Consider the following 19,597-nt stretch of genomic DNA (forward strand, 5'->3'; position numbering starts at 1 on the left):
CTATGTGACTTACCTGCAGTCATCTGATCTGTTTTTCATCCATGCAGTGGTTATGCTCATTTCCTGCTTTGCAGCTGTATATTGAAAATAAATAAAAACTGGGGAAGATCACAAATACTCCTTTGATTAACAAATAAAAATAGAAGGCTTGAGCATGGTTTATGTTCTCATTTGCAGGTTTACATTGAGGACTCTCTTGGGGAGCGCATCTGGGTGGACAGCCCTCACTGCAAGACATTTGTGGATAACATCCAAACAGCTTTTAACACAAAGATGCCTCCTAAGAGCATGCTTTTGCACGGAGAAGTTGGACGTAGTGGAGGGGACCTTAGTGCCGGTAAGATGTTTGGGAAATGGCAACAGAGGGCTAGGGAGAGGATGGAGCCTGGTGAGCTTATTGACTGGTGAGAATAGTTTGTTACTGGATGGAATCACAGAGACCAAATGTTTTGTTCCAGGCATTGCTTTTCCTCTCTTTGGGCCCCTTTCATTTTTAGGGGATGTTTGAGGGCAGACAGTGACAGAGACTTGGAGGATGTGCCTGTGTGTGGTACACTGTGAGGAGGTGACTATTGGCCTCCTTCACTGTTGCTGAAGGGGATCCTTGAAAGAAGCTGAACCATATCCTGGGCTGCATCTAGAGCAGTGTGGCCAGCAGGCCGAGGGAGGGGATTCTCCCCCACTACTCTGCTCTTGTGAGACCCTCCCTGCAGTGCTGTGTCCAGATCTGAGGCCCCCAGCATAAGGACATGGACCTACTCGAGCAGATCCGAGGAGGCCATGAAGATCCTCGAGGGGCCGGAGCATCTCCCTTACGAGGACAGGCTGAGAGAGTTGGGGGTGTTCAGCTGTAGAAGAGAAGGCTCCAGGGAGACCTTAGAGCGGCCTCCCAGTGCTTAAAGAGGGCTACAGGAATGGTGGGGAGGGACTTTTTGTCAGAGAGATAGTGATAGGATGAGCAGTAATGGTTTTAAACTGAAAGAGGGGAGATTTACATTAGATATAGGGGAGAAATTCTTTACTGTGAGGGTGGTGAGACACTGGCGCAGGTTGCCCAGAGAAGCTGTGCCTGACCCTCCCTGGCAGTGTTCAAGGCCAGGTTGGACGGGGCTTTGAGCAACCTGGGCTAGTGGAAGGTGTCCCTGCCCATGGCAGGGGCATGGGCCTGGGTGATCTTTAAGGTCCCTTTCAAACAAAACCGTTCCATCATTCTATGATATAAGAGAATGAGTGATGTCTGGAAAGAGGAGTTGTCTCATGAAGCATGCTGTGTACTGGTCTCTCTTAGGGAGTAGCCCACACCCTTCCATGACAGAGGAGGAAGACAGCCAGAGTGAGCTGCTGATTGCAGAGGAGAAAATGAGTCCAGAGCAGGAGGGCCAGCTCATGCCCAGGTACAGTGCCTCTTCCTCTCCTAACACAGCCGTGTGGCAGATCTGTCTGTGCTCACCCACTCCTACAGTGCTGCAGCAGGGAACTCCCTATCCCTCTGCACTAGCTGTCCTGTGGCACTTGCTAGAGAGTATTGAGCATCAGATAAAACTGGTTCCAGGATAAAAGAGTAGATGTTGTTTGTTTGTAATGTATGCCACAAACAAGAAAGAATGCTGATTTCTGAGCACAGCAAAGTGTGACCACGCTGGCTTGTGTGGGAGTGACTAAAATGCAGTTTGTGTGGCCCAGGTATGACGACCTTGCAGAGAGCGTGGAGGAATATGTCCTGGACATGCTGCGGGACCAACTCAACAGGCGCCAGCCAATGGACAATGTCTCCAGGAACCTCCTTCGACTGCTGACAGCGACCTGTGGCTACAAAGAGGTGCGGCAGATGGCTGTGCAGAGGCTGGAGATGTGGCTGCAGAATCCAAAGGTAAGGATAGAAGCTCTTGAAGCACAACCCTTCTGGACCTGCTCTGGAATCCAGCCAGGAGGGCCACATGCTATGTGCCAGTTCTGTTTCCGATCTGTGACAGCAAGTGGCTGTAGCCTTTCTGTTCTTCCTCTGCAGTTGACCAAGCCAGCTCAGGACTTGCTGATGTCGGTCTGCATGAACTGCAACACCCACAGCTCAGAGGACATGGAAGTTATCTCCAACCTCATCAAAATCCGTCTCAAGCCAAAAGTCCTTCTCAACCACTACATGCTGTGTGTCAGGTGAGTGACTGACCAGGTCTGTGACACTCTGGAAGAGGCTGAGGGCCTTGATGGTCTCAGCGTTTCTGCATAGTGGTTTTAAATATCACCTTGGACCATGGGGTGTAATATTTAAATGAATTTCATTGGCCTGGAAGTCTTTTCAGTAATCCTTTGTTATTGCTGCATGTATGTGCTGCTCCATCCTCTTCGCTTCTGTGTGTTAAATACTTCAGAGAGAAATCGAAACAGTGGGTCTGACTGCAATGAAACATCAGCTCTGATACCCCTGGTCTTCCCTTGCAGAGAGCTGCTGAACGCGCACAGGGATAACCTGGGCACCACAATTAAGTTCGTGATTTTCAACGAACTGTCAAATGCAAGAAATCCCAACAATATGCAGATCCTCTATACTGTGCTTCAGCATAGCTCAGAGCAAGCTCCGAAGGTAGGTGTAGTGTCTTGTGTGGTTGACAGTGATCCCAGAACCCCACCCAAGAGACTGAGTTGAATTGAGGCTCAGACAAAATCTCTTCAGTCAGCTGTGTGATCTGTATCATACCGTTTTGAAATTTTGTTATTGCACTTGTTAGAAAATGCCCATGCACATTTATTCTTAACTCCCACATTCTGGGTGACCAACCTTGTGGTAATGAAGTTTCATGAGAAGAATGTTACAGCTCCCTGGGGGTCTGAAGGGCAGACGTACCACCAGCATTGTTTCCTTGTGTCTTCATTTTGTGGATACAGATACATTACAATGCACTGAAAGTTTTCTCTTTCTGTGTGACCTCAGTACCTAGCAATGGTGTTCCAGGATCTTTTGACTACTAAGGATGATTACCTGCGGGCTTCACGGGCTTTGCTGCGAGAGATCATTAAGCAGACGAAACATGAGATCAACTTCCAGGCCTTCTGTCTGGGTCTTATGCAGGAACGGAAGGAGGCCCAGTATGCAGAAATGGAATTCAAGGTACCACTCTGACCCTTGTGCTGTTGGATGTGCCAGTGATGTACTGGGCTCTTCTATATCTATTTTTCTGGCTGTTCTTTTGCTTTTTATCTGAGTGAGTCAGTATTTGTGTGTCTCATCTCCTAGCAGTACTTCCGTATCCCATTTCCAAACAACCATGATTGTCATTTTTGATGATGAAACACTTCCAGAAGGCAGCTTTCAGTATTGCTGATTCAACTCACTTTTTTTTTTTTAAGGAGCGGTTTGTCATCCACATAACTGATCTGCTAGCTGTCTCCATGATGCTTGGTATTACAGCCCAGGTGAAGGAGGCTGGAATTGCTTGGGACAAAGGAGAAAAAAAGAGTAAGCAGAACAACCTGGGTTCCATCTGAAGATGGGCAGCTTGGTAGATCTCTCCTCTGAGGTTGGGGAAACATTGCAGCTAGGGTTAGGAGGGAGTATAAGCCTCCATTCTGAATAGAGGGTGCTTGCTGTCATCCTGAGACTGACAGAGTTGGGGGATGTGGCATTTCCAGTGCTTCTTGGATCTATGGAAGCAGTGGTTGAGAGGCTGGGGAAAGAACTCTGTAGGGAGAGGTCTCAGGCCTGGAGGAGCAGCTGTAAGAATTACCAGGGACCTAATTCTGAGAAGACAGGCCTTTGGGATGGCACTGAAGTGACTGCCCAGATGTCATCTTCTCACAACGCTAATTCACCCATGCTACGTCTCAGGGGTTTGCAGCATGTGTCAGAAAGAAAAGTACATGGGCTGTCCATGCTGGGACGCACAAGGCTGTCTGATACTTCTCAGTTTACTGTTGATGCTTCAGAGCTCTGGTTACTATCTGCTCTCGAAACAGCCACCCTCTTCTGCTTGGCTCCTGATGGGCCTCCTAATAGGTATGTAGTTCATAACCTGACTGTTTTTCAGACCTGGAAGTGCTGCGCTCTTTCCAGAACCAAATTGCTGCTATCCAACGAGATGCTGTCTGGTGGCTTCATACAGTTGTTCCATCTATCAGCAAGCTGGCTCCAAAGGACTATGTGCACTGGTAAGAGTCTGGTAGTCTGCTGTGCGTAACCAGTCCCTGTCCCAGCTGTGTATGACATATAATGAAAAAACAGTATATGCCAGGGTTTGGTTAGATTTCTCTCCCCTTAACAGACAGGGAGCAGAAACTGTTTTAGCAGGGTTCAGGCTGGGACTGTCTCCTGCTCAGGAATTCCTGCATATGCATCCTTTTACTAGAAATATATGATAATGGAAAGTATTTCTGATTTGTATTATTTGGGCCCACCCAACAGGGAATTTCCAGTCACCTGGCCAAGTGTGATCCCTGTGGACCCTTTGTTCTTTTGTCTGACATCCTTTTTCAGGCTGCACAGTTGAGGGCTCCCTAGATAAGGCTATCTTCTCTGCCTGCCTCTGGAGGACAGGTTGTGTCCTGTACAAGGCATTACTGAGGCAGGTCAAGCCAGAATGAATAGCAAGCGAGATATGTTACTGAAAGTATAAAAGCCCTGTACGCTGTATAGTTCTCTCTGTTATGATTCATGTTCTTACTTTTGCTAGACTTGCTTATCTGAGGATGTGTGTAGGATGGGAAGCATTAGCAGGAGTTTGGGGAGACTTGACTGTTGAATGTGTTCTTGAGCCTCCCGCAGATGGTGTTTACTGTCCTCTTCATCTCTACAGCCTCCACAAGGTGCTCTTCACAGAACAGCCAGAAACCTACTACAAATGGGACAACTGGCCCCCTGAGAGTGACCGCAAGTGAGTGTGTGCCCCTCCCATAGTTGGGTACAGGCAAGGAGCTGCTGCAGCTGGAGGCAGAGGAATGGGTGTTTTTTGGTGTTCCTTATATAGCTCTGTGTTGGAAAGGCTTGGAACTGTGCTGAGATTTTCTTCATCTGTTACACTGCCTTAAAATTGAGGGATGTTGCTCCCTTCTCCATCTGTTCCTCTTCCTCCTTCATTCCTGTTCCCTGTGCCAAGCTGTTCTGTATCTAGATGCTGTAATTGTACACAGGGTAGCCCTGCACTGTAAGTTTTGCTGGGGTAACATTAGGGAGCTCAGACTCAAGCAGGCTGAAGTGTAGAGGTACAAGGCGATGTGAGCAATATTCCATAAACCAATTTGTTTCAGGTAGTTGCATTTGGAGCTGGAGACCAGGGAAGGAGTTATAAACTAAGCTGTGGTTTATCTTCTGCTCAGATGAATTCTAGGGTCTCTGAAGGATTTCAGGAACCCTCACGCTGCTGTTAAAAGAAGCGTGATTGATATCTCATGTCTCTTGCAGCTTCTTCCTTCGCCTCTGCTCCGAGGTGCCCATCCTTGAAGACACGCTGATGCGGATCCTTGTGATTGGCTTGTCACGGGACCTTCCTCTTGGCCCTGCGGATGCCATGGAGCTTGCTGACCACTTGGTGAAGCGGGCTGCGGCTGTGCAAGCAGATGGTAAGACTGCACAAAGCACTAGTCAGCAAGTGGTTCCTTCTGTCTGCGTGTCCTCTTACTGCCACCCAGGGCTGAGGCAGCTCCTACCATGTACCAAAGAGCCTTTGCATCGCTAAAAGCGTGTTTTAGTCATGATGGCTAAGCATTTGGCTCAAAACCAGACACGTCTTGCTGTTGCTTTCTCACTAGAGAAGCTTCTTACTTTCTCCTGCTGTTCTCTGTGTTACTAATTTTCTGTCATGGAGTGTTTGGGAAGTTATTGGTTGTGTTGAGGATGGAAGACTGTGAATAACCATCCAGAGTTTTGACTTAGCATTTTTAAATTCAATTTAGTCCTTCATACATACTGTAAAACAAAAATTTTTAGGCCGTGCAAAAGTGAAAAGGTTGGAAGTTGAAGCAATTAACCAATGTATTGCATGCTCCTCCCAGTGCCATTATTCAAACACTGTTACAGAATAGTGGTTACAAAAGCAGCCTTAACTCTCACCCCTTTTATGAATTCATTCAGCACTTGCCTGTATTCCTGCATCCTTGGAGAGTATGTCCATTCTGATGAGCTCTATGTGCTTGTGTCGGAGTTGAGGGGGTTGGAGTTTGATTCTAAAATATCTTATATGCTCTTAGCGCTGACTGGTTAATAGCAAAGTCTAACCCAGATCCGGTCAGTGCAAGTGGAATGAGCTAGACTTTGCTGTTGAATATCCTGTGAAAATGTGCCCAGCCTCTCAGTGTAGCATTTTAAATGCTATACCATTTCAAATACTGGAAGACTCAAAGTTAAGTTAGAGTGAATCTGAAAACTTGCAACAAAGTTGAAATGCATTTTTAGTTCCTCTGAGTCCCAGAAGTTCTGAGCAGGTACACTGCTTACCTGAAGGAGTGTATCTGAGTTCTGAAAAAGATACAGGTATCGTATTGGATGTATTTGGGGAAAAAACTGCCCTTAAGAATTTAAACCAAATTGCAGCTGAAAAGCTCGATATCCTTATATATTGACTTGTAGCTTTTTTAAGTGTTACTGCTTTTTCAGTGTTGTTGGGTTTTTTTTCCTGTAATATCATGAGAACGAGCCCACAATAACATAGTTGCTTGAAGTAAAATTTTTCTTATCCTGTGATGCTTTTCTTGAACGACTTTCAGCCAGGTAGACAGGTCAATAACTTGCTTGGTCTTTTCTTCTCTCCCAGATGTTGAGGTCCTGAGGGTAGAAAGAATCCAGCTGATCGATGCAGTCTTAAATCTGTGCACTTATCACCATCCAGAGAATATCCAGCTACCCCCAGGGTAAGGCTTATCACACAGACAATCTTCTTGTGATCTAGCTCATTTTCACCTTGTGACTAACTATCCTAGCTCACAGATTTTAAGATGCTTTTCCCTATTACAATTTGTAATAACAAAATCATGAGGAGACCTTTGCAATGTCATGTTCAGGTGGGAATTTCTATAGAGCAGTTTAGACCCAAGTTGTGGAATGGACTTTCCTCTGCAAGCACTCTGACCTTTCTGCTCTAGAAATTTTCAGCTGACCCCTGTTGTCTCTCCTGAGACAGTCCTTATTTATTTTTTTTCCAAACCACTGAACTGGTGTGGCTGAAGCTGAACAGTGCATGATTAAGGAGAAAAGCAGTCTTGAGAAGTAACCGAATCTGACCACTTGTATCTGTTGATGGCTTTTGCAGGTACCAGCCTCCAAATCTAGCTATTTCTACCCTCTACTGGAAAGCCTGGCCTCTCCTGCTTGTAGTGGCTGCGTTCAATCCTGAAAACATTGGTGAGTGTGGACATTTCTTAGGATATTAGTTCTGCTGCAAAAATTGGCCAAGGTCCTCCCTGCTGAAATCTGGTTGCCTGTGTTCAAGGCATGGTGGTGAGCTGTTCCAAATTGAACTTGTTGTGTGTCTCCCCACCTTGGAGTGTTAGAATGTATATAAAGACCCTCACTTTTTTTCCTGTATTCCTGATCACCTTTCTCTTTACTGCAGGTCTGGCTGCATGGGAGGAGTACCCCTCTCTAAAGATGCTTATGGAAATGGTCATGACCAAGTTAGTATGCTTATATTCCTACATAAATCAAACAGACCACTGAAAACACATACTTCTGAATGAAGTTTGTGCCAGCTGGCACCTTTCGTTGCAGTGGGACTGGTGTAAAATAAACTGGTTGGCAGCAAGCACTGTTGTTGGAGTGGGAAAGGTGCTTTTCCCCAGCAGAAATACTATAAGCAAGGGAATAAAGCTGAGAAAAAGGGAGGGATGACTGTGATGTGCTTCACTGAAAAGGTCTTGGTCTCCCTGGCCCTGCTGGGGAGCTGCCTTGTTTATTTCTGTGTTGCCTAATGGAGCTGAGGTCCTGGGGACTTTGGCTGTGGTTCGCGAGTTTTGATTAGGCTAAGGTAACCATTTTCTTCAACTTATTTTCTCAGCAATTATTCCTATCCTCAGTGTACCTTGACGGATGAGGAGACACGCACAGAGATGATTAATCGTGAACTTCAAATCTCCCAGAGAGAAAAACAGGAGATTCTTGCATTTGAGGGTCATCTAGCTGCTGCATCCACAAAACAAACTATTACAGAGAGCAGCAGCCTCTTGCTGTCCCAGCTGACAAGTCTGGACCCTCAGTAAGTAGTCTTCTGCGATCTGGTGCCATCATGAAATCCCAGTTAATGCTAGTGAGGAAACCCTGCTGCTTATAGGGTGGTTGATGTGGGCAAGAGCAGCCCTGATATTTGGTGGCCTGGGATATGTGTCACATTGGGTCCTTGTCCTTCTGTTGCCACCTGCATGTTGCCCTCATGCACTACCGAACCAACTGATCCTCATCAACAGCAGAGTGAAGGTACGGCTGCCTGTGGATAACTTCTTATTTCTCTGGCAGGGGCCCCCCACGCAGACCTCCACCACACGTCCTGGAGCAGGTGAAAAGCCTGAACCAGTCGCTTCGCTTGGGCCACCTCCTGTGTCGCAGTCGTCATCCTGACTTTCTTCTCAACATTATTCAAAGACAGGTGGGCTCCCCCTGATGGCTTGGCTGTGTTGGGATCTGATCCCTCATCTCTGAAAATTGAGCAGAGTGAGGGGCAAAAGGAAGCTAAGTGAGATGCAGGGGAAGGTGGTTTACTGCCGAGGAATATTGTCAGTGTGCTGCATCTATGTTTTGCTGATATTGCATTGTTGTTCTGCTTCCTAGGCCTCATCGCAGTCAATGCCATGGCTGGCAGATCTGGTTCAGTCCAGCGAGGGCTCCTTGGATGTCCTACCTGTGCAGTGCCTTTGTGAGTTCCTGCTTCACGATGCTGCTGATGAGTCGACCTCAGGTGAGGAAGAAGAGGAGGGTGAGAGTAAGGAGCAGCGTGCCAAGAAACGCCAGGTGAGTAGTCTCTTGGGGATCACTTCTGTTATCACTTTCTGTGCAACCCAGATTTGATTTCACTGGAAAGGCCAACTTCTCACTCCACAGAGACAGCAGAAACAAAGGCAGTTGCTTGGACGGTTGCAAGACTTGCTGTTGGGTCCCAAAGCAGATGAACAGACAACCTGTGAAGTGCTTGACTATTTCCTACGACGCCTGAGTTCCTCTCAGGTGGCCTCACGGGTCCTGGCCATGAAGGTGAGCAAAATGAAAATCTTTTTGACGAGGGTTTGTCAGAAGCTGAGGGCAGTCCTAGATTCTCACGAGTCCAGAGCCAGCGCAGTGAAATTGTTTCATGTCATCCTTCTTCAGTTACTTATCTCAATCTCCAGACCCCATCAAATGCACTTCTGCTCCCTGCTACCCAAAAGCCTTCTTTGTTCAACAGCCAAGCAGTACTTTTCTTAAGATAGAGCTGGATTTTGCTATGTTTCCTGTGAAGTTCAGGTGTAGACTCAGCAGATCATGTGCTACATGGAGTAACTGGCAGCAGCTGTTGTCTGTGGGGAATGTAAATGAGTGAGTGCCTGGTGCAAGGCAAGAAGAATTGGCAGAGAGCTCAAAAAGATTATGCTTAGAGAAGAGTGAAACTTCAAGCAGGGTAGCTGTCAAGCAAACACGTTATATGAGATATGAAACCTGCTGCATTTGGATCATTCGCTGATGCTTGAAGCTTGTTTCTGTTACATTCACTAGTATGAAACTAGTGGTCCAGCTGTGGCTTGAAATGCGATGGCTGTGTCTGTGTGACTTCTGCAGGGCCTGTCCTTGGTGCTGTCAGAAGGGGGACTGCGTGATGGAGAGGAGAAAGATCACCCCATGGAAGAAGACTCTGGCGATTCTGAACTGCTGCAGGGGTATCAGTGGCTGCTGAGAGACCTCCCGAGGCTGCCGCTGTTTGACAGTGTTAGAGCAACAACAGCTCTTGCCTTGCAACAGGTAGATGTTAGTAGCTGGAAGGGATGAGTGACCAGCTTATTCTTTGTCCTACTCATGTTAAAATCAATCTGAGCAAACTGTGTGTGGGTGCAATATTGATGTGTTTATATGCTTGCAGAATAATTTTTCTTATGCTGGTGCTTGTTTTCATTAAATCCTGATTTCTGATGAGAGGAATTCTCATTCTAGGCCATCCACATGGAGACAGATCCCCAGACCATCAGTGCTTACCTGGTGTACCTCTCCCAGCATGCCCCAGTGGAGGAGCAGGGACAGCACAATGACCTTGCTCTGGTGAGAGGCCAGGTTGCCAGGGCACAGGGATTGCATGGGGGAGACCTGGCGGGTCTCAGGACAGCTGTAGCAGCAGGATGAGGTTTTTTGGAAGCATGTGAATCTGATAACTTCGTGTCTGAGTTTCTGTATATGTGTTGGAAGGCAAACTGTCTTTAGTTTCATATCATGAAATGATATTGGAGCAATAACCTCTGGTCCAGCAGCCCGTAGGTGGTGTGGGGAATGCAAAAGTGAATAGAGACTTGAAAGAAATGCCACCACCTGGCAGTGTATCACAAGTAAGCAGGGGCTAAACCTGCAGTCACGTGTATCTGGGGAGAGAATGGGAGGTCAGGAACCTTAGTAGTGGGATATGCACTTTGCTATAACCAAAACTGTATTTCTGATTTTTTTTTCTATTTAAAAAAGATTTTAGTGAGTGTTTTTGAACAATGATTTTTTCGTTTTTCTATTTGTGCCTTTTTCATTGTTTTTAAGGCTCGTGCTCTTTCCACCTCCATAGATCTGTTTAGATATGTGGAGGTTAAATGGTAAGAGTCAGTAGGTCTGTTTCTTCAGAGAAATGCAGATTTTTACTTGGTAAATGCTCACTTTGTAATGGGATGCACAGAATACAGCTGTGCTACAACTGGGGATGCTGTAAGGTATCACAAGATGCATGCAAGGCACTGGCATTTTCCCTGTTGTGACAGTTCTACTCTTGACTCTACACACTGATCTCTAGAGTGGTGTTACCTAGGCTTATATGGCAACTGGAGAGCATGATGCAATGAAACAGGAGGACCTGGCTGTGTTGTTTAGTAAAGGCCTCATGGATCTTTTCCCCTTGCAGGATGTAGCCCGACTCATAGTGGAGCGTTCTACCATCATGTCTCACCTCTTCTCCAAGCTCTCGTACTGTGCTGAATCAGATGCAGTGCTTGTTGCTCTTCTCTCCATCTTTTCTCGCTATATCAAACGTATGCGCCAGAGTAAGGAGGGTGAGGAGGTGTACAGCTGGGTGAGTGCCTTCCTGCCTTTCTTAAGCAGGTAAAAGAAACTGGACAAGTTAACAAAAGAGAAGCCCTTTGTGGGTTACTGACTATGTAGAAACCACGTCTGGTTCAAGAATTCTCTGATGTGAAAATAATTGGATGTTGGCATAATATCAGAGCCAAGTGTATGTGTACATAAAAGGCTTTTTTAACTTTTCCTTGAGTATCTTTTGTGGCCTCTGTTGGAGATACTGGGCTAGGTGGAATTTGACTAAATTTGTCATTCTCACATTCTCCTTTCATCTATATCTCACAGATGTCATTCTCCTTTCTCTCACCACCTTTGTTCATCCTAGTTTTTCTCTGCCTTTTTCCAGTCAGAGTCCCAAGATCAGGTGTTCCTTCGCTGGACTAGTGGGGAAACAGCCACTATGCACATCCTTGTGGTTCATGCCATGGTTATTCTCTTGACCCTAGGGCCACCTCAAGGTTAGTGAAGTGTGCTCAGCTTTGTTCAAGGGTTCATGGACAATACAGAGAGCCTTTCCTCTACCTGCCATCTCCTAACAGGTCAGGCTGGTGTTAGTTCTACTCAGAGGCTTGTTCCTTCCAATACTTGTCTCTAGCTGTAAGATCTATCAGAACATTGCTGCACAGAGTGAAGGATTTGCAGGCTTATTTTTTTGCCTTCTGCCGCAGCAAGAAATATAAAAATGATGGTGTGTCCCTCCGTGCTAAACAAGGACTCAGAGACTTACTGTAGTGTGAGAATTGGGCACTCAGATAGGTAGTTCACATTTCCACTTGATAGTGTTTATTCCCAAGTTGTTTCTGACTGTTGAACAAGAAAGCGTTCTGGTGATTAGTATAGAGAAGGGCAGGGTGTTCTGGGTGCTTATGAACATGGGAGATAATTTTGTATCCACTCTAAGCAGGGGATGGTGATTTTTTTACCTTACTGGATATATGGTTCCCGGAGAAAAAGCCCCTTCCTACTGCTTTTCTGGTTGACACCTCAGAGGAGGCTCTTCTGCTGCCCGACTGGCTAAAGCTGCGTATGATCCGCTCTGAGGTCCCGCGTCTTGTGGATGCAGGTGAGCCTGTGGGGTGTTTATTGGTGTTTCAGACCCTCCTGAAAGGAAAGGGAGAGGCTTCCCTGCTCAAGTCTTCTGTGTGCCTACTTGGATGGCTTTGGGTGGGGCCATCAGTCACCTCAGACACTGCAGCTGAGCAGGGAACTCGCATTTAAAAAGCAGCTTGTCCCTGAATTTTATGACAATTACAATCTAAACATACAGCAGAGTCTTTGCCATGTCCCTTAGGGCTGTTAAACAGATGTACAGAATATGAGCTGGTTCCAGGCAGGGGCTGTTACGGGATGTCCCAGGGTGATTCCCTGCTCAGCCATGATGTAGTTCAGGTACCAAGGGTTTGAGAACAGATACAACCTCACTAACCATCACACCCCATAGGTTAATTGCCACAGCATTAAGAGCAGAACTCGGTGAAAGATGAGACTGAAGAGTAGGTCAGTGCCTTTGGTAGGGCTTCTTACTGCAGTGTGAAAGGCAGTTCCTCCCGCTCTGATCCAAGTACTGAATCTTGCTGGCTTTTATATGCAGTCACTGTTACTTTTAAAGTAGGGGAGCAAGCCTGTGTGGATATTGTGCTGTGTATTTTAAAGGAAATGGGGGACTCTGATTTGGAGTCCCATCTTTGTTACAATTCAGATTGAACTAAGCTATTCAGTCGCCAGACAACAGGCACGGCGCTGCTTGCATAGGGCATCCTGTACTTGCAGTGTGGAAAGCGGTGTCTGAAGGATGTAAGCTGTACCTGTAGTTACTTTTGTCCTTGCACGGCTCATCAGTCCTCTTTTTCTTCTTAGTATTCAGAGCTTTCGTCCCTTTCTTACTAATTAAATGACAGCTGTCTATAGCCAGTGATTGAATTATTCAATAATTCCTGCCTGCAGCCATTAACAGATAGGGTGGAAGTTATTTTTTTAATATGAATTATTGGGTTCCTGAGGTTTTGATCAAATTAAACAGAAGATCAAATTAGCCAGTGAGTGAATTAACTGGAAGATGCAATAAGAAGGCAATGATTTGCAGAAGAAAGGAAACATAGTAGGCAGCTGCCAGACTTCTGGCTTTAGGTTCTCTGCAGCCCTGTCATTAACATGTCACTGTTGGTTCAGCCAAAAGCACAAAGATCATGTAATAAAGTTGACCCTCTGTGGGTAATTCAGAGGTCTGAGGACTCAGTGTTTGTGTATTTCAGCCCTGCAGGACCTGGAGCCACAGCAGCTTCTTCTCTTTGTTCAGTCTTTTGGAATCCCAGTTTCCAGTATGAGCAAACTCCTGCAGTACCTGGATCAGGCAGTATCTCATGACCCACAGACACTGGAGCAGAACATCATGGACAAGAGTAAGAGCTTCATATGAAGCTGACTAGGCATTTTACTTGTTCTTGAACAGTTTTCACAAGTATCTCCTGTGACTCCCTTGGAAAAATCCAAACTAGTTCAGCAAACTATGTGCACAAGCTGCTTTGGCAGCCTTTTGTCACTGTAGACACCTCCCTAGGGCTTGTCTGCATGGCCCTTGGCTGTATTTCCTAAAATAGAGAAGGATTTTTTGATTTGGATTGTACAGAGTCTAAAAAGTAATTTGGGGGCTACCTTGTAAAAGAAACAAGGCTTAAAAGCATCACGTTTACAAAGCCCATGGGAACAGCAAATTCTCTTCACTGTGGGAGCTGTACAAACAGCAACCAATTTTGCTTTACTGAAGAGAGTGAGGTGATCATGTGTTCACATTTTTTCCTTTTTCAGACTACATGGCTCACCTTGTGGAGGTTCAGCATGAGAGGGGAGCAACAGGAGGCCAGACTTTTCACTCCCTGCTCACTGCCTCCTTACCAGCCCGCCGAGGTACTGCCTGGGATAACCTAAACTTATGAATATCCAAGTCCTCTTCCAAACTGTCTTCCTCTGTTGCTGTTGGGAGGGACGGGAAGAGCTGCCTTCAAAAGGGGTCGTGTTGCAATGTATCAGCAAGCTACAGTTAGACACCAGTCCTTGCTAGAGTTTTTTGCTCCTGGCAAAGGGAGAAATTCCAATATTTCTGGAGTTTACTACAATGAGTTGTTCTGAGTGATATGGAAAAATAGGTCTTGCATGGCCTCAAGAGAAAAGCTACTGAATTCCTCAGTACATAGAGACTGTAAAGCTGAAGTGATCTAGTGTTGGGGCTCCAGATGCTAGCTACCATAATGTCATTTTTATTTCTTTTATTCCTCTTTCAGACAGTGCTGAGACTGCAAGGTCAAAATCTAGTCCTGAGAACTCTCAAGGGCAGAGCCGGATCCGGGCCTTAAGCCAGGTCCGGGTTTTGGGCCCAGAAGATGATCTAGCAGGCATCTTTCTGCAGGTACTGATATAACCTCTAGCTGATCAGCTACTTCCCTGCAGCAGCTTTAGAAAATCCATTTCTCTTATACTTGCATCTTCTGACCCCGTCCTTCTGCAGTGTTTGCAGGCTATGAGTATGAAAGCCCTGCATATAATTGGGCTGCATCATTACAGCCTGATGGCACTGATACTGGAAGGATTTTTTTTTCTTGTAGTTTGAACATGTGGCTTTTGATCATGCCTAATACTGTCAGTGCCTACTAGCATGTTACTGATTCTGCACCTTTTTTGTTCTGTGTATAGTGCCTTTCCTCTCAGCAGTGGATGGAGGATTTGTGAAATGCTCACAGGGCCTTGGCAGCAAAGCTGTGTGCAAACAGCATTTGTACTCTGGCTTGTCTGCTTGCAGAGCCTCCCTCTCTCCACTGACTCCAGAAGGAGCCTACAGGGAATTAATTGGCCAAGTTGGTTGCCTGTATTTGAGTAGTATGGTGATTTCCCTGCAGTGTCAGTGTTTCTGTACCAGGCACTAAAATATTGAAAAAGCTGTATCAGAAGGTCCCAGTTAGCCCACAGTCAGTATAATTGTACAGTCAGTTCTCTGCTTCAAGATGTTTATGGTACAGCAAGTCCTTTCATTTGCTCTCATAAACTTATTCCCTTCTGTGTCCTACCAGCTTTTCCCACTAAATCCAGACCCGCGATGGCAGACTTCAAACCTGCGCCCGCTTGCCCTGGCATTGCAGCAGGCCCTGGGGCAGGAGCTGGCTCGCATCCGCCAAGGGAACACGCAGGTGACCGGGATCACAGCACGACTTCTCCAGGCAGTAGCTGCGCTGATGAACTCGCCACACAGCGGTGCGTTGGTGATGGCAATGCATCGTAACCACTTCATCTCCTGCCCGCTGATGCGCCAGTTGTACCAGTATCAGGTGAGTGGTGTAAGGTGAGAACCTTTGTAGCATTTAGCAAAGTGGGGTGAGGAAGAAGCAGGAAGTCTGCAGTGCATCTGCTCTGCTGTGTGCCGGCCCTCAACCTGTGTAATGCTGGAAATGGAGCCTGTGAAGCATCTACAGAGGGACTCAGGTTGCCTGGATGTGGGTGTCTGGATGCAGGCCGGCCACAGCCTAGCCCTGCTGAGAGCCGGGGATTACCTACAGGGTTAGGTGTACTTTACCTCGTCTGGTTACTGTGCAGCACTGGGGATTTGCAGCTGACAGTCTCTCTTGGTTTTGGGGTCTCTAGTCTGTGCTATTTCGTAGCATGGATGTGTCTTGCAAGCCAGTGCATTTGCAGACAACTTGAGAACTGAAATGTGTAACTCCTTAAAGAAATATTTGCAGCAGGCTGAGGTTTATCCAATGAAATATCTCATTCCTTTCATCATTATGAAATGTGTGTGTGACTGAGTCTTCTGCCTTGCATTTGTACACTGGAAGCTGCTGCCTTCATTTGAGTGAGCTATGGTCCAACAGAGTAGGCGTGCTCTATGTATTCTTGGCAGTATGTGTCACTATTTGCATCCTTCCTGCTATCTTTGTTGTATTCTTGAAGTGTGTATCAGCAAGTCTCTTTCACTGCACTCCCCAGCGCTGCATGCCACAGGACACTGCCTTCTCCTCGCTCTTCTTCAAAGTCCTCATGCAGATGCTGCAGTGGTTGGAGAACCCTGCGGTGGAAGATGGTCCTCTGCGTGCTCAGCTGAAGGCCTTTGCTGTGCAGTACTCCTCAAGGCACAGGATCAGTGACGGTACTGGCATTGTGCAGCTTATGGGACTCAGTAGACAAAGTGGGACAAGAAAGGGACAGAAACAAAACTGCACCCAGAGCAGGAAGTGTGGTGGATTGCCTTTTAGAGAGGTATGCTTAGGTGTAGTGAAGGGAGGTTTTGTACTGTGCTATATAAACTCCATGAGGATGCAGACAAGGGACTTGGCTCTGTGGGTCTGCAGTAGACACCTGGTAGCATCTCACCAAGCACAGCAGATCTTTCAGGGAAAACTTCCAATTGTTCAGGCCAGGAATTCTGTGCTAGCTGTAGTCCTGAAAGATGAGCATGCAAGGATGCCTCTGGAACAAGGCCACATCATGACTTGTAGAGTTGTTTATTGTCTGCCATCTGTTGGGAGGAGATGTCTATAATCAAGAGCTTAGACATGGAAATGGGTTTGTGGTTATGGAGTTTTCCCTTAGCCACATGTCCCTGTAACATGCAGAAGAGTTGTCAAGGGTTTTGGTGGGAGTAAAATGGCAGGAGAGTGTAGTGTGTGTGTGTTTGAGCAGTTGTGCTCTGGAGCCACATGGGGCATCTGTAGAAGGGAAGCCTAGTGTGGGAGCTGGCTTGGCCCTGTGATGCCAATGCTGTGATTTCTTTGCAGTTCGAGGTGGCTTCTTGCACCTCACAGAAGCTCTGACTTTCCGTCGTGACCCCGACTTGATCAGCTCCACGGTACGTGCCATCATTGCAACCTTGAAATCAGGAGAGAAGTGTAACGTGGAGCCGGAGCTCATCAGCAAAGGTATGGCTGTCCTTCTGCTCTCCTTCCCTGTTGCAGCAGCAGGTTGAACTTCCAGCCCAGCAAGGGAGTGCTTACTGAGCAGGCTGTGGGAAGCTGCCTTCTGCCTGGATCAGAAAATGTGAACTGATCTAAACTTGGTCCTATCTTGTATCACCTCCTTCCCCTGCACTGGTATGTGGGTTTATAAACTGTAGCCTGGGCTGGGATTAAGTCTCAGCAAACTGTTGTTTTCCACTAACAACATAAGAAATAAAGCCTACTGTCCCAGATAAAAATGGCTTCCCTCTTCCTTACTGAGCCAGGCTTTCAGGAATGCTGGAATGATTGCCTTCATGATACTCTTACAAGGTTCCCTAGCTTTCACCTCATCCTGAAGTTAATGACATCTTTCTCCCTCTGCTAGTCCTTCAAGGTCTGCTTGAAACTCACTCTCCGTATTTGGAGGAACTCCTGACCGTCCTCTTCTCAGCTACTGTTGAGACCACTGCCAGGTTTCCTGCCATGAAACCAATTGCTGTGGTGAGCTCCTTGTTGCTCCAGGACAAAGAAGAAACACCAGTGAAGAAGGAGCTGGACAGTTGCAGGTGAGCCTAGGCAATGTTGGGGATTCACTGGTAGGTCTGGGTTCATGACATCGCCACTGATACGGGCTTTGTTTTCTCCTCAGTACCGAAGCAGCTTGGCTAGGGCCGTCCTCTGGCCTTCTTAATGACTGGTTGGAGATGTTGGACCCAGAGGTGATCAGCAGCTGCCCTGATCTCCAGCAGAAACTACTGTTCTCCTGGAACAAAGTAAGAGTTGTTGGGTAGAGGGACTACTGTGCTGAAACCACCTTCCTGGGGTACTGGCCTGCACCTGGAAACAGGGCAAGGGTCGTTTTATGTTTTGCTACACGTTGCCATACCAGTTTCAAAGCAGCATAGGCTGACTAGGAGAGGGGTTCTGGTGCATCCTTCTCAGTGCAAGTCTTTTGCTTCATCTTATCTTTGTATTTCCTCAGCTGTATTCTTTTCAGGACTTCAGAGTGCATTACAGACACAACATAGTCCCATAGCAGCCCAGCCAGCTGTGTTTCCATTGGTATTTTTGCAGACAGATAAATAGCTTGCCCAGAAGGGATATTCCGAAGCGAAGACTAAAACAGTTTCACGGATGATGCCATGTTCTGTTATAAAGTACTGCAGTTCAAATCCTAAATCCATGTGTTGTCTTCTGTGCTGTCTGCCTGCCTGGATCGTCATCCTTCTGTAATATACATAGTGTCTCCTGCATCCACCTCTCAGCAAGGATCTGTTTATTACCTCTCCTCCTTGTTTGGACCTTTCAGGCAGGGTCCCAGGTGCCCTCCTTCCGCCCGTATCTCTTGGCTCTTCTGACTCACCAGTCCAGCTGGACCACACTGCACCAGTGCATCAGGCTTCTGCTTTGCAGAAATCGGGAGCAAAGGTGAGTCTTGTTTTTCAGGCCTAGCAAGGAGTTTTGAGTTGGGCGACTGTGTCTGAGAGAGAACAAACAGAAGCTGAGAACAAGAGCTGCCTTGTTCCACGGTGTGTCTGCCAGGAGATGTAACCCAGCCAAAAACAAGCTTTGTGAGAAGGATGCTGATTTCAGTCCTGCTGATTTGTGTACCTTGATATAAATATTACCTGCTGTTTGATGGAAGTAGCACATAAAGATTTGGCTGTGTTCTAAACAGGAAGTGCTAATCACTGGGTAATCCATCTAGCATTGCCCTTGTTGATAATCTTTATGAACATGGGGTTTGCAAGATGGCTTGGATAGCGAACTGACAGCAGTCTCTGTACCTGGGCAGGCTCTGCTGGATCTTTTGGTTGTACTAAACTCCCATTACCAGGCTTTCTCTAACCCCCTTCCTGGCATCAGGCACCCAGTTCTGATCTCTGGAGCAGCTCTAGCTCCCAGCTTCTGTACGCTGCTCTCAAATACTGAAGTGCCACTGAGGTAGTATCTTGCTTAAACTTGTGCTTATGGATGAGGAAGTGCTAATACCTAATAGTAGTAATTCAGGACATGACTAAACTAGCAATACTTCTAAAGCTGGTAGTATTTCAGTTTGCTTATTATTTTATTTTTGATCTCTTGCTCGCTAACAATCTCAGGGATTTCTGCAATCCATGATACCAGCCAGGATAGGATGTTCTGTATACTGGGACAAGAAGGTCACTGGTCTGATTGTACTGATTGTTTGTGTTGATGACCAACTTCTGGCCTTGTTGTGCAAGACTCCGTGTAGCCACCACACTCTTGCTGAATGCCGTTTGTTCAGCTCCATACCCTGTGCTGTGCTTATTGCAACAAATATTTAGTCATAATCTGGGAACAGAACCAAACCCCTTCTTGGGACTTAATGGATCCTATTTTTACATTTGCAGATGTTTCTTTCTTCACAGTACTCACGATGTTTAGAGACACTACCATGTGTTTGTGTGCTGCCCGAGGGCTATGTTGCCTCTAATTACAAATC

At 46.6% G+C, this 19,597-nt stretch overlaps 1 protein-coding gene across 3 annotated transcripts in view; it reads left to right on the forward strand.

Annotated features, from left to right (window-relative positions):
• INTS1 (integrator complex subunit 1) overlaps window positions 1-19,597 on the forward strand; it is a 29,949-nt gene that overhangs the window by 2,287 nt on the left and 8,065 nt on the right. Inside the window, exons 5-36 of one of the 3 annotated variants that reach the window (XM_074919346.1) lie at window positions 178-337; window positions 1,289-1,394; window positions 1,684-1,870; window positions 2,009-2,154; window positions 2,440-2,581; window positions 2,930-3,106; window positions 3,346-3,454; window positions 4,023-4,143; window positions 4,788-4,865; window positions 5,393-5,550; window positions 6,741-6,837; window positions 7,236-7,327; window positions 7,539-7,599; window positions 7,980-8,177; window positions 8,435-8,564; window positions 8,747-8,926; window positions 9,017-9,166; window positions 9,728-9,907; window positions 10,097-10,201; window positions 11,037-11,204; window positions 11,556-11,667; window positions 12,111-12,272; window positions 13,462-13,608; window positions 14,015-14,113; window positions 14,488-14,612; window positions 15,271-15,525; window positions 16,184-16,343; window positions 16,972-17,112; window positions 17,516-17,696; window positions 17,780-17,903; window positions 17,978-17,987; window positions 18,444-18,558. In XM_074919346.1, coding sequence (XP_074775447.1) covers window positions 178-337; window positions 1,289-1,394; window positions 1,684-1,870; window positions 2,009-2,154; window positions 2,440-2,581; window positions 2,930-3,106; window positions 3,346-3,454; window positions 4,023-4,143; window positions 4,788-4,865; window positions 5,393-5,550; window positions 6,741-6,837; window positions 7,236-7,327; window positions 7,539-7,599; window positions 7,980-8,177; window positions 8,435-8,564; window positions 8,747-8,926; window positions 9,017-9,166; window positions 9,728-9,907; window positions 10,097-10,201; window positions 11,037-11,204; window positions 11,556-11,667; window positions 12,111-12,272; window positions 13,462-13,608; window positions 14,015-14,113; window positions 14,488-14,612; window positions 15,271-15,525; window positions 16,184-16,343; window positions 16,972-17,112; window positions 17,516-17,696; window positions 17,780-17,903; window positions 17,978-17,987; window positions 18,444-18,558 — 4,376 coding nt within the window. Of the gene's footprint in view, window positions 1-177; window positions 338-1,288; window positions 1,395-1,683; window positions 1,871-2,008; window positions 2,155-2,439; window positions 2,582-2,929; window positions 3,107-3,345; window positions 3,455-4,022; window positions 4,144-4,787; window positions 4,866-5,392; window positions 5,551-6,740; window positions 6,838-7,235; window positions 7,328-7,538; window positions 7,600-7,979; window positions 8,178-8,434; window positions 8,565-8,746; window positions 8,927-9,016; window positions 9,167-9,727; window positions 9,908-10,096; window positions 10,202-11,036; window positions 11,205-11,555; window positions 11,668-12,110; window positions 12,273-13,461; window positions 13,609-14,014; window positions 14,114-14,487; window positions 14,613-15,270; window positions 15,526-16,183; window positions 16,344-16,971; window positions 17,113-17,515; window positions 17,697-17,779; window positions 17,904-17,977; window positions 17,988-18,439; window positions 18,559-19,597 lie in introns of all 3 variants that reach the window. The other 2 variants (XM_074919344.1, XM_074919345.1) reach the window with 2 other exon arrangements.

The sequence above is a fragment of the Athene noctua genome, chromosome 15 (genome assembly GCF_965140245.1).
Source record: "Athene noctua chromosome 15, bAthNoc1.hap1.1, whole genome shotgun sequence".
NCBI lineage: Eukaryota > Metazoa > Chordata > Aves > Strigiformes > Strigidae > Athene > Athene noctua.